The 13,353-nt window shown below is 49.9% G+C and overlaps 1 protein-coding gene across 2 annotated transcripts in view; it reads right to left on the reverse strand.

Moving 5' to 3' along the window:
* The window catches only part of LOC147016542 (retinoblastoma-like protein 1), a 110,683-nt gene that overhangs the window by 14,023 nt on the left and 83,307 nt on the right, over positions 1-13,353 (reverse strand). For both annotated transcript variants that reach the window (XM_085845280.1, XM_085845279.1), the window contains exon 20: positions 11,297-11,464. In XM_085845280.1, coding sequence (XP_085701406.1) covers positions 11,297-11,464 — 168 coding nt within the window. The remainder of the gene's footprint in view (positions 1-11,296; positions 11,465-13,353) is intronic.

Below are 13,353 nucleotides of genomic sequence, written 5' to 3' on the forward strand. Positions count from 1 at the left end.
TATTGTTGCGGTCTTCGCGCCCGCCGGCGTGCGAACGGCCACGTAACTCGAATCGCGGCACGTCGCCCACCGGACGGACAATCCAGTCGTGACCCTCTCGGACTAACGCCGGGAACCAGTCACGGGTGGACCTTTCGGTCTCACCGCGATCGAGCCAATCAGCCCCCGCGTGGGATAGGGTTGCTCGCCAAATTCGAACTACCTAAGTACCCACGCGGAGGGTAGACCGGGCGATCGCACCTCGCCGCAGGTCGACTTCGGACACGGGCCACTTAAGCGACCCGTTCCGTACTATCAGAATAACCGAGCGGTGTTATCGTCGACCTCGACGGTTCGATTAATTATCGGGCGTACTCAGCCCACTACCAACCCCTTTACGTGAAGCAAGATGGGGATTCAATGGGGGAAAAGACGAAGCGAAGCGGGAAACAGTTCAACAATAAAGCACATTTATTCTCGGCACACGGGAAGCACACAAATACAATTCCACCAAATGCACACAAAAAAGAAAACACAATTCCATTTACACAAAAAGCAAACATAAAAGTGAAAACACAGTGCAGAGCTAATTCCGACTACCGAGCACACGGCAACACTTATACAATTCTACTTCACAGACGGCGCCGACAACACATACCCAAAACCAAGGAAACGAAATACCCTCAAGAATGAGGTAGGCCTGGGGCCGAGACCTGGTCGGGCCTACCCGTCTGGTGATGAGACGCGGAGCGGCGATGGCCCCGCAACCCGCGGGCCTCGTGGACAGTGCCTGGCAGGGGGTGGGAACGGGGCCCCCTTGGTCGCACTATCTCAGCGCGGGGGGAAACAGGAGGGGGTTGCTGATGCTCGGGGTATAGAGGATCTTTATTATGTGCGACGAGCGTCTCCACTTCGGCCAGGTCGCGCTGCCGGCCTCCCAGGGGTGCAGCTCCCTGCACGACCCGAGCACCCCCTCGTCCGCCCTCGCCGCCTCTCCACAGCTCGTCCCCTCCGTTCCGACTTCAACGCACACGACGAGCAGCTCCACCGCCCGCGAAGTCTTGACTCTCTGTTCCGACTCCTTCGCCTCGTTCCGACCTTTACTACTCCTTCTCTCGTTCCCTCTTGCGACTCTCCGACCCCTCGTTCTCGTTCTGCTGACTCTTTCGCTCCGACTTTTACGACTCCTTTGACTGACGAACACCGTCCTTTTATCCCCCCGTAACTTCGCCTTTTACCCCCTCCCTTTGACCTTTCAACTCGCTCCCCATTGGCCCGAGAAAAAGTGGGCGTGAAGGCTTTTGATCCACAAATTTGCATATATCGATCGCCCTGGGGCGGGGCCACCCGCCCCTCGCTCACCGATTGGACGGCAAAAAGTGGGCGTGTGTCGTTTTCGATCCGTTTTGAAGCAGAAAATCCGTGATTTTGTACACGCTGTTCAACGTGCGCCCTACACGAGTCCAGCATCGGTGCCCATGAGTGGCGCGAGATGACGGTGATGCGATGGTGGCGAGTTGTGTCGGTAAAGGTCATGGCGGTTGTGGTGAAGCGGCGTTGTGGTTGGTGGTTGATGTTGTGGTTGTGATGGTGGCGATTGGTCCAAAATAAAGATAGTAAAAGAAAAACGGCTATCCTAAAGAGTCGCAGCACGTATAAATGACATGTATTCCCACTAGACAACGGGTTTGGGCCTAACTACACATGCACTTACCGAGATACCTCACCTAAGGGACCTGAATGGTGGTTTGCGAATCTGGTAACCACAACACTACCCCCTTCCCTTTTTACAGACTCGTCCCGAGTCGTCAAATTTTCGTGTGCCATCATGTGTAGTTTTCCCCTAGTACATTTTACCTACGGATCCCTGAGTGCGACATTCATGGTATTCGTGTCCCCAAAATAAATAACCTGAGGGCTGCGTAACTACCTAAACAAACTCACTCACACGGACGACTTAAATAAAATTGCCGGCGCTAAGACATACATGCCGGGGGCGCACTCATATGTACAGTACATCTTAACCTTAACTTACAAATTTTACACTAAACCATGGCCCAGGATCATCGAACTCTGCAAAAAGAAAGCAGTTCGCAGGGAGCCAGGCTGCCCACATGCAGTCTCTGACTCAAACAATGCAGGTGACGGAACGTGGCTGGCTGCTCACACGCAGTCCAAGGCCTTCCCTTTCGAACTGAACGCAGTGAACCACAACGGTGCTTGGGCTGCACAACGCAGTCTCCGTGCCAGCTCACGTGGCACACGCAATGAGCACAACGAATGGATGCATGAATGGATGGACGCAAACACGGTGCACGGGCCGCCACTGCAGGCCCGTGTTGTAGCTGCCAACAGGGCAGTTCTCGCAGCTTGCAAACTGTTGCCTTGATCCTGGCGCACATGGAAATGAACAGGGGGGGCAAAGCAAAAATTGAACGGGGCTGGTTAACAGGGCAGTGGGCATGGCATGGCAAAGGCAGCAGGCAAACACAGCCCGCAGAAGAAGGCCGCTGCAGGCAAACACAGCCCGCAGAACTAGGCCGGCACAGGCCTCGAAGAAAAACAGCCAGCAGATGAACTGGCCGGCACAGGCCTTGCAGCACACAGCTGCCGATGAAGTTGGCCGGCCTCCGCCTTGAAGCAAAACACGGCCAGCCGATGAAGTTGGCCAGCCTTTGCCGTTCAGTGGAGGTTGGTGGAGGGAGTGCGGTGGTGCTGGCCACTTGGAAGGCGGGCTCGGACCTACCTACCTGTCTCCCTCCCAACCTATCGCCTTTCCCTGTCACTGTACATACCCACTCCCTTAATTTGTGAAAAACCAATTTAGCCCCCACTTATTTTTTTTGTTGTTTTTATTTTTACTTCCCCACTATAAATCGTCCCCTAACCCCCTTTATCGTCCTTGTTCGGCTAACCTATTCTGTCACCTAGCCTACTCCCAACCCCTACGTTCCCTTCCCAGAGGGGAATAAGGGAGAGCTAACGTCCTGTGTCGAGGCCCAGCGAAGCCTCAGAATGGCCTCCCCAGAGTTCGGCGATCTTACCCAAAGTGGGTCCAGCGGCCCACAACGACAGCGAGGGGATGGATGGTGCGGAGGGGTACATCTCCTAATCTACCCTAACCATTTAACCGTTAAACTACCCCGGGGCTTTCAACAAGCGCCTCTCGCTTAAACTATTGGTTCTAACAACCCAGATTCCCGTCGCCTGTGTTGGTGTCCTCACAATTTCGGGCCTCGCCCCCCAATTTTCTCTCCGTGCCCTCACACGGTCTCCTGGCTGGGACACGTGGCTCCCTTTGGCAGGCACGACCCTCTGCCGAATCTCCCGCTATGGCACCCCCGGGCACTACACTGCCTCCGAGCCTACCAGCTCCCTAACACCGGGGAGTGCCCCCATGGCACCTCCCCTGAAACGCACACGTGGCAGGCCGGCCTCCCGGGCCCCTTTCCGAGGGTCACCCGTGCCCACAACACTGCCCACGCGGCTAATGGCGCCCCGGGCCCCCGCACCAAGCAGGCGCACCCGTGCCCACTACTCTATCCCGGCCCCCCATGGGCCCATGGCCTACCGCGGCCGACTAGCCTGGTGCCCGGGGTACCCACTCAGCGATACTCACCTTTCGCAGCCACGCTCCCAAGCCCGTCAACAGGGCTCCTGCACCCCTCCAAATGGGTCTCGAGCCTACTTTCCCACCAACAGCAAAACGACCTCCATTTTTCAATTTGACTAACCCAGCTAACTCACTCTACACTGACCCCGGGGGTCCCTTGGGCGGGAGTCACTCCTCCCCCCAATCACTCATCGCACCATGCATTCCCCATTCACTCCATACACACAGACCCGCTGGCCTCACTCACTCACCAAGCACATGCTTCCACTTCACTCACCAACAACTCTTCAACACACACACCGCTGAACTCTGCCATCCTCCTAACTACATCCCCTAACTAACTCGTGCTCCCACGTCGTCCCTTAAACTACAGCACGTTCCATTTAACTCTACGTAGCTAAGCTACGTCCCCTCTACACATCCTCAGTCTGTCACTGTCCTCCAAATAAATCATTTTATTTCCCAACCTAAATCTGGCTACAATCCCTCTAACTAATCCATTCCACGGACTCCATGAGGACTTACCCCTGCCCCATGAAGTCGGTCTAACTAAGCTAACCCTTCCCCCTAACTAGTTTCCATCCTGTGCCCAGGTAAGGGGGTCTTTCACCCCTTGCCCAGGAATCCTGTACACCCGAAAGTGAGGCTTGCTTCTTTTTTTTTTCTCTTTACATGCGCAGCACCTGCGCGGCAACTCAGAGCTCGCGCACTTTACACCTGCCCGTGACGTCATGCAGCTGCACGTGTTCCTCGTCCCTCCTTGGACGGTGCCATCCAGCCGGGATACCCCTCCTGCCGGATTCCAACCACACGTGCAGCCATGACGTCACCGTGCGCATATAAAAAAAAACACAAGCCACACGTCTCGAGGGGTTCCCCACGCGAACACATGTGCCCTGCCCGTTGGAGCTGAACACACACGATCGCGTGGAGAACCCGTCCGGTCCAAATCCGTTTGCCTGCCTAAACTTTGTCCGTCCGCGGGATCGGCAAATCCACCGCGTGCGTTTCCGGACCGGGACTTCACTCTCGCAAGCGAGCACGTGGTGGTCTCGTGCGTTGCACAGCACGAACCGCGTGCTCACTGCTGGGCGAACCCGGCACGGTCCTCGAAACAACTACAGCCGCTACTCGGCTTTCTCTCCTCTGTCGCCGTCGTCGTCTCCATTCAACCCACGCACACCTGCGTGTTACGACGCACACAGTCCACTCCATTAAACTCACACCGGGAGACGCGGCTGCGTGCTCCCGCATGCCAACCGACATCTCCCTCTCATACCGCTCTCTCACACACACGGTCTCCCTTGCACAACCCATACATCTCACACGTGGTGCTCCATTCACTCGTGCCTCACTCACACACGCGGGGGCACTCAACCGCGGTTCCTCATCCACACACCGTGCCTCACTCATACACGCGGGGGCACTTAACCGCGGTGCCTCATCCACACACGCGGGGGCACTCACCCGCGGTTCCTCACTCATACTCCGTGCCTCATCCACACACGGCGTGCTGGGAAGCACGTACTCCGGCACCATCGCCACCACACCACTTACACGTGGTGCCTCACTCATACTGGCCGTTTCACTCACACACACGGCCTCACTCACACACGGTGCGCTGGGAAGCACACACTCCGGCACCATCGCCACCACACCACTCACACACGGGGTCGCTTCCACACACGGGGACGCACTCACGCCTTGCACCACACACACAGGGACAACCATACTGGGGATTCGTGTCCCCACAAGGGTCTCCGGGGCCTCTATACCCCCCAAGCTCTCCGTGCACCCGTCCACAGCACTCGTCCCCTCAACCTCGCAAAGCACGACCGAACTCACCTGGTCGTGACTCGCCTCAAGGGGGCATACTCCCTCCCCTCGTTCCTGGAGGAGGCCATCCCGCTGCTCGCACCGGGTCCCTACACGCTCCGCGAGCTCACCCCCATTGTCCTCCACTACCTCCGTGTGTGCGTGCGCGTCACTTACCCCGTCTTCATCGTGCAGTCTTCCCTCTATCGTTCCCATCTCCCGTGTCTCTGCCAACTCTTCACCCTTTACCTCCCTTGTCTCAACTATTATTTTTTCCTTTGTCGTCACCTCGTGTCTCGTCTCACACGTTTTGGTCTCCCCATTTAATTTTTCCCTCTTGGTCACCGTCGCGACCCTCGCCCAACACGTTCCACGAATTATTTTTTCACCCGCCTCCACCGCGGGCCTGTCAGCCGTTGCACCCCCACCCAGCTCGTTTGCTCCCACACGTGGAGTCGCCATTCCCAGCTCCCTGGTCACTGCCTTCATGCCCGCCTGCAGGCATCGGCCCATGTTCTGCGTCTCACCCCGTAGCTCTTTCATCTCTTCTTTCATGTTTGCTTCCATTCCGTTTATTTGCTGTGTATTCGCATCCATCGTCGTTTTCACTTCATTTGTATTTGTATCCATCTTTTCGTTCATGCCTTTCATTTCGTTTTTCATTTCATTTGTGTTTGCATCCATTTTTTCGATCATTTTCGCATTCATCTTTTCGTTCATGCCTTTCATTTCGTTTTTCATTTCATTTGTGTTTGCATCCATTTTTTCGATCATTTTCGCATTCATCTTTTCGTTCATTGCCGCCAGCATGGCGCATAGCTGGGCCATGTTGGATGCACTCAGCTGAGCAGTTTCGGCAAGGGTTGGGGAAGGGTTTTGGTGGAGAGGGGGGGGGAGGTGTCATACGCCGCGGCCGCACCCACCTCGGGCCCTGGGTTCAGTTGGGCGAGTCCGTGTTCCTGCACAATCAACATTTCCTGCTCGGGGATTCCATCCTGGGCCATGGACTCTACATTATTACACATATACATTTCTTATACCCCCGGCTCCCACTCGCCTTGAGACGCCATCTTGCTTCTCGTGAAGGGTTAATTTAGCTCGCTCGAAATTTGGAGGGAATCGGGGGTCGCTTCTCTCACCCCTGGACCGATTCCCGTAAATTTAGCCGGAGACAGGAGAGCCCGTTTTCCTGTTCTCCGATACCAGTGCCGCGAGGAGGGCGATGAATTTGTATCCCACTCCTGACACCAGTGTAGCGGTCTTCGCGCCCGCCGGCGTGCGAACGGCCACGTAACTCGAATCGCGGCACGTCGCCCACCGGACGGACAATCCAGTCGTGACCCTCTCGGACTAACGCCGGGAACCAGTCACGGGTGGACCTTTCGGTCTCACCGCGATCGAGCCAATCAGCCCACGCGTGGGATAGGGTTGCTCGCCAAATTCGAACTACCTAAGTACCCACGCGGAGGGTAGACCGGGCGATCGCACCTCGCCGCAGGTCGACTTCGGACACGGGCCACTTAAGCGACCCGTTCCGTACTATCAGAATAACCGAGCGGTGTTATCGTCGACCTCGACGGTTCGATTAATTATCGGGCGTACTCAGCCCACTACCAACCCCTTTACGTGAAGCAAGATGGGGATTCAATGGGGGAAAAGACGAAGCGAAGCGGGAAACAGTTCAACAATAAAGCACATTTATTCTCGGCACACGGGAAGCACACAAATACAATTCCACCAAATGCACACAAAAAGAAAACACAATTCCATTTACACAAAAAGCAAACATAAAAGTGAAAACACAGTGCAGAGCTAATTCCGACTACCGAGCACACGGCAACACTTATACAATTCTACTTCACAGACGGCGCCGACAACACATACCCAAAACCAAGGAAACGAAATACCCTCAAGAATGAGGTAGGCCTGGGGCCGAGACCTGGTCGGGCCTACCCGTCTGGTGATGAGACGCGGAGCGGCGATGGCCCCGCAACCCGCGGGCCTCGTGGACAGTGCCTGGCAGGGGGGTGGGAACGGGGCCCCCTTGGTCGCACTATCTCAGCGCGGGGGGAAACAGGAGGGGGTTGCTGATGCTCGGGGTATAGAGGATCTTTATTATGTGCGACGAGCGTCTCCACTTCGGCCAGGTCGCGCTGCCGGCCTCCCAGGGGTGCAGCTCCCTGCACGACCCGAGCACCCCCTCGTCCGCCCTCGCCGCCTCTCCACAGCTCGTCCCCTCCGTTCCGACTTCAACGCACACGACGAGCAGCTCCACCGCCCGCGAAGTCTTGACTCTCTGTTCCGACTCCTTCGCCTCGTTCCGACCTTTACTACTCCTTCTCTCGTTCCCTCTTGCGACTCTCCGACCCCTCGTTCTCGTTCTGCTGACTCTTTCGCTCCGACTTTTACGACTCCTTTGACTGACGAACACCGTCCTTTTATCCCCCCGTAACTTCGCCTTTTACCCCCTCCCTTTGACCTTTCAACTCGCTCCCCATTGGCCCGAGAAAAAGTGGGCGTGAAGGCTTTTTGATCCACAAATTTGCATATATCGATCGCCCTGGGGCGGGGCCAGTCGCCCCTCGCTCACCGATTGGACGGCAAAAAGTGGGCGTGTGTCGTTTTCGATCCGTTTTTGAAGCAGAAAATCCGTGATTTTGTACACGCTGTTCAACGTGCGCCCTACACGAGTCCAGCATCGGTGCCCATGAGTGGCGCGAGATGACGGTGATGCGATGGTGGCGAGTTGTGTCGGTAAAGGTCATGGCGGTTGTGGTGAAGCGGCGTTGTGGTTGGTGGTTGATGTTGTGGTTGTGATGGTGGCGATTGGTCCAAAATAAAGATAGTAAAAGAAAAACGGCTATCCTAAAGAGTCGCAGCACGTATAAATGACATGTATTCCCACTAGACAACGGGTTTGGGCCTAACTACACATGCACTTACCGAGATACCTCACCTAAGGGACCTGAATGGTGGTTTGCGAATCTGGTAACCACAACAATATATATATATATATATATATATATATATATATATATATATATATATATATATATATATATATATATATCACAAGGGGAAAACCAGAGATGTCACTTTTTATAAATTTTAGGGTTATTGCACCTGCCAATAGTTGGCAACATCAGGTTTCCTCTCACAATATTACTTTAACAAATAACCAGGGGTGTCACATAATTTATATGGTATAAAGTTTAGCCGTGCAATGAAAAAACAAGTGTTGTCAAAGCTGAACAAGTGGAAACCCAGAGTTGTCAGTACTTTACTCATGGTCATCTCCCTTTCATTCATGCTTACTGTTCCACCATAATATTCAGAGTTGAGAAACTAAAAAAAATGAAAGGTTGTAAAACTTTCACAGCATAAACTCTGAGCACAACAATAGCCTATTTGGTTATATCATGGGCTCCGTAGTTGGTGCATATCGTGATTCAAGCCTGGTCAAACCTTTATTGTGACTTTTATGGGACCCACGCCGTGGCTTAATGGTTCGCTCGTCTGAGTACCCATCCTCATTTGATGTACTCACCGCCCAATCAACCTGCTTAGGTATACGAGGGAGTCACATGAGGTGACTTCGGCTATCGCGGGGGTGGTTTATCCTTGGTTTCCTCAAGGTTTTCCATCATATTAAGTAGTACGGAGTAAGAAATGGAGAATCCGTCGTCATATAAGCGAAATACCCTTGAGTTTGGCGTTGAACACCAATCAAACAAAAAAACAATGACCGTTTAAAGTTGAAAAAAATAATCTGTGATCACCAAAGTCATGTAATGTATGCTAATAACCAAGAAGCATGAATTTGCCACACATCCTGGGTTAAAATTGCATGGCAATTATTAAACAAGGGAATAACCAGTGATGTCAGTTTGCAATATTGATTCATTCTTTGCTCTTAAATTAAATAACACAGAAGCTTGGCAAATGCTACATGCTTAATTTGATCGGCCAATGATCACTCTTCCTTTTACTGGAAAAGAAATCTATATGACAGTTATTAAACAGTCCACCAAAGTCTTGAAACTTTTTTTCAGTTTCTTCAAAATTGACTTATCCTGACATCTCTGGTTTTCCCCTTGTTGTCTTGAGAGATATATATATATATATATATATATATATATATATATATATATATATATATATATATATATATATATATATATATATATATATATATATATATATATATATATATATATATATATATATATATATATACGAGGTGTGTTCAAAAAGTATCCAACCTTAATTTTTCGTGCGTAAACAAATGAAGCTAGGGAGGCGTGGTTGGTGCACGTATGTCGGCGATCCTAATCCGTATGCGTGAATATTTTCCCGCCTGTAGAAGCTGTCAGTCGCCGACAGACCGCCGATGAGTGAAGAAGTGGAAGTGAGCGCCGTCGGATTTTCGTTTTTGACAAAATGACGGATCACTGTGGTCTCATCGCCAGTGATCAGTGTTGAAGAAGTTGGGATCGCTGTTCACAGTCTCCAGCATGTCCTGTGCGAACTCCAAACGGAGTTGCTTCTGCTCGATCATTAGCAGCTTTGGCACGAACTTCGCTGAGATTCTCCTTAAGCCCAAATCCACAGTCACAATGGAATGAACGGATCCAATGCTGACGCCCGCCTCGTCTGCAAGTTCTCTGATTGTGATTCGACGATCCTACATCAGCAGGGTCCTCACTTGGTCAATGACTATCTCATTTCGGGATGTTGAGGACCTACCAGAACGTGCTTCACTTTCCACTGATGTGCGACCATCTTTGAAAGCGGTTGCACCACTTTTTATCCGTGTGGTGCCCATTGCTTCGTTCCCGAAGGCCTGTTGAATCTTGCGGATCTTTTCCACTTGGGAATTGCCAAGCTTTACACAAAATTTGATGCAGTAGCGTTGTTCAAGTTTTTCCGTTATTTTGTCAAAAACGAAAATCCGACGGCGCTCACTTACACTTCCTCACTCATCGGCGGTCTGTCGGCGACTGACAGCTTCTGCAGGCGGGAAAATATTCACGCATATGGATTAGGATCGCCGACATACGTGCACCAAACCACGCCTCCCTAGCTTCATTTGTTTACGCACGAAAAATTAAGGTTGGATACTTTTTGAACACACCATACATATATATATATATATATATATATATATATATATATATATATATATATATATATATATATATATATATATATATATATATATATATATATATCTCAAAGATTATGGATCAATTTGGACAAAACTAGGTGGACAGGTTGGGAGTGCCACTAGGAAGAATGGATTCAATTTTGGTGAAGATCCAAATCCAGATCGGGATACGAGAATTATTAATTTTTTTTTAAAGTGAGCGTTGAGAGATGGGGCCAAAAACGATATCTGGCATGATATTTCAAAAATTTGTGGATGAGTTATGACAAAACTAGGTGGAGGAGTTTGGTAGGTAACAGGAACAAGCCGATGAGATTTTGCTTCAGGTCCAAATCCAGATCCGGCCTATCAGTGGCATACAAAACGTAAACTGTTCAGCCTGGCGGAGGTATCTGCTCTTCTGTTCTCGGAGTACCGTTCTAGCTTTTTGTTGCATTCCATTTAAGCTGCTCATGTATTTCTTTAGCATTAGTGCAGCAGCATCAAATTACCATTGGACCTCACTGCTACCCCTTGGAATAGCACTCAAGTAATAATACAAAAGAAAGCAAGAATATGCTTTGGTATAGTAAGTGCAGTATATAGAAGTAATTAATATGAATTTATAAATAAATAAATAAATGTGGCTTCGCTGTGAAGCTTGCTTAAACACAAGATATGCAAAAAGAAAATACAAGTAAAGAAAAAATAAAGAGCAAATAATTTTATTGTTTCAGACTTACTCGAGATGGACTCTGATTGAAACGATATGAAATTGACCTGTGAGATGGACCAAGCGACACGCTCCTCTTGTGCGGAGATACGTAAACAGGTACATTTTGTGAGATGCGGCGCTGTGAGCTGGGCTGAAGTTTCATTGATGGAAAGGGTGAGAGTTTTAGTACCTCAGCCTGAGAATGAAAATGGTGGGGGGAGGGGAGTGGTCGGAGAGGAATGGGGATGGGTGGGATCGGGAAAAGAGGAAAGCATCAAATTTGTGACCAGATGCTCATCATCCTGCTTGTTGTTTCACTGTGGACATCATAAAAAAAACTGAAAACTTGGAAACTGATATGCTAACCAATTACAATGGACATTTACGAATTGAAACTTTTTTGTTTTTGCACAACTGATTGGTTCATTCATTCATTCATTCAATTACAGCATCTGTTGGGTGGTCACTAGACTACCGTTATTCTCAGGTTTTCCGTCTGTCTGTATGTATGTAATAGACAGCTCTGGAGGCCAGAGGAGTCAACCGATTTTGATGAAACTTGACTAGTAGGTTCATACCAGGATCTAGTTGTATGCTTTTGAGCACCGTTGCTATGGACGCCACCATTGCCTAGCAACGGGACTGAAATTTTTGAAAAAAAATCCGAAAAATATTTTTATTTTTTCGAAAATCAAAAATCAGCTTCCGCGCTTTTATGCGCACTATAATCAACCTCTGTCAAAAATTTTCAGCCCGATCCGTCAAAAACTGTATGACGAGTATGCAATTATATAGTGACCACCCATGTCGCCAACCGGCTTGTCTGGATGATTTGTGTCATTTATATTGGTGAAGCAATACCACTGATGCAGCGACCCCTCCAGGTTAGAGGAGGAATTTTGAAATTGGCCAAGGTGTTGAACTACAATGGCGTACTCCGACAGACGCAGTCGGATCTTTAATGTCCACTTGGTATTTCTGGCAGAAAGAACCCCAGCTTAACGTCCATCCGAGGGAAGGTGCTCCTATAATCAATCACGCATACACACTTCCGCTGCAATGCCAAAATGAAAACCCCACTTAGATCCTACACTCTTCCTACCGCTCACAATACACAGCACACCCATACAACTACCTAACATCACGCTTACATCAACCTACATCAACCTATCCCACATTTCCCCAACCACACACAATCACCTCCCTCATCAGCAGCAATTAATTGGTTGATTAAACTATTCATGTACATAATGTGAACATCAAGTCAGAGGGATGCTGATTCGATACAAAATAGGATTGCGACTTGTTTTAAGATAGTACATGTTTAAAATAGGAACAAACGCAGGGCATCAGATGATGGTGTTAATTGGCTCATAGCTTGCATTCTCGCCAGTGAAGAGCGTGCAAGTCTTCCAGCATGATCGTGATTTGCAAATGGAAGAAAGCACAAACTTCCAGAACAATTCATATGTTCATGGAACATGAAATTGTTACTCAACATTGAAGACCTGTGCAAATGAGACTGCCCTTCAGGGCACTGAAGTAAGTCAAGCTGAAGACAAGTCAATATATCAATTCGTAAGAGCTGTCCCGATACCAGGTGACAATAACAGCTCTGCACAAAGTGGTTTGGAAATGTGATTCATCAAGTAAGCCAGTGCAGAGTGTTGAGCCAACACAACTGGCCAACTTACATTTGAGGTAGCACAACCGAGATGGAGTGAGTTGCCATAGTCGTCACTGGCTCAACCAGTCACAGCACAGAGAATGTAGGAGGTGAGCAATGCAGAAATGGGGCTTAAGACTGATCAGAGCTTCAGGGTGTTTCAAAAAGACCTGGACAAATTTGGTTGTTAATATATTTAGTACCACAAATGATAAAAGGATACCCTTTGGTTTATATGACACAGAAACTCAGTTTTCATTTTTTTCACGTCTGGTGGTTTAATGAAAAAGAAAATGGCGACTCGACAGGAGAAAGCTCAGTGCGTCGAATGGTTCAGACGAGATCTGACATGCAAGTTCAGCGTAATTTCGGTACAAGGTATGGAAGGAATCCGCCATCGTGAACGAGTATCAGAGAGC

This window comes from Eptatretus burgeri, chromosome 11 (assembly GCF_056783735.1).
Source record: "Eptatretus burgeri isolate ZD-2024b chromosome 11, Ebu_testis_v1, whole genome shotgun sequence".
In the NCBI taxonomy this organism is placed as follows: Eukaryota; Metazoa; Chordata; class Myxini; order Myxiniformes; family Myxinidae; genus Eptatretus; species Eptatretus burgeri.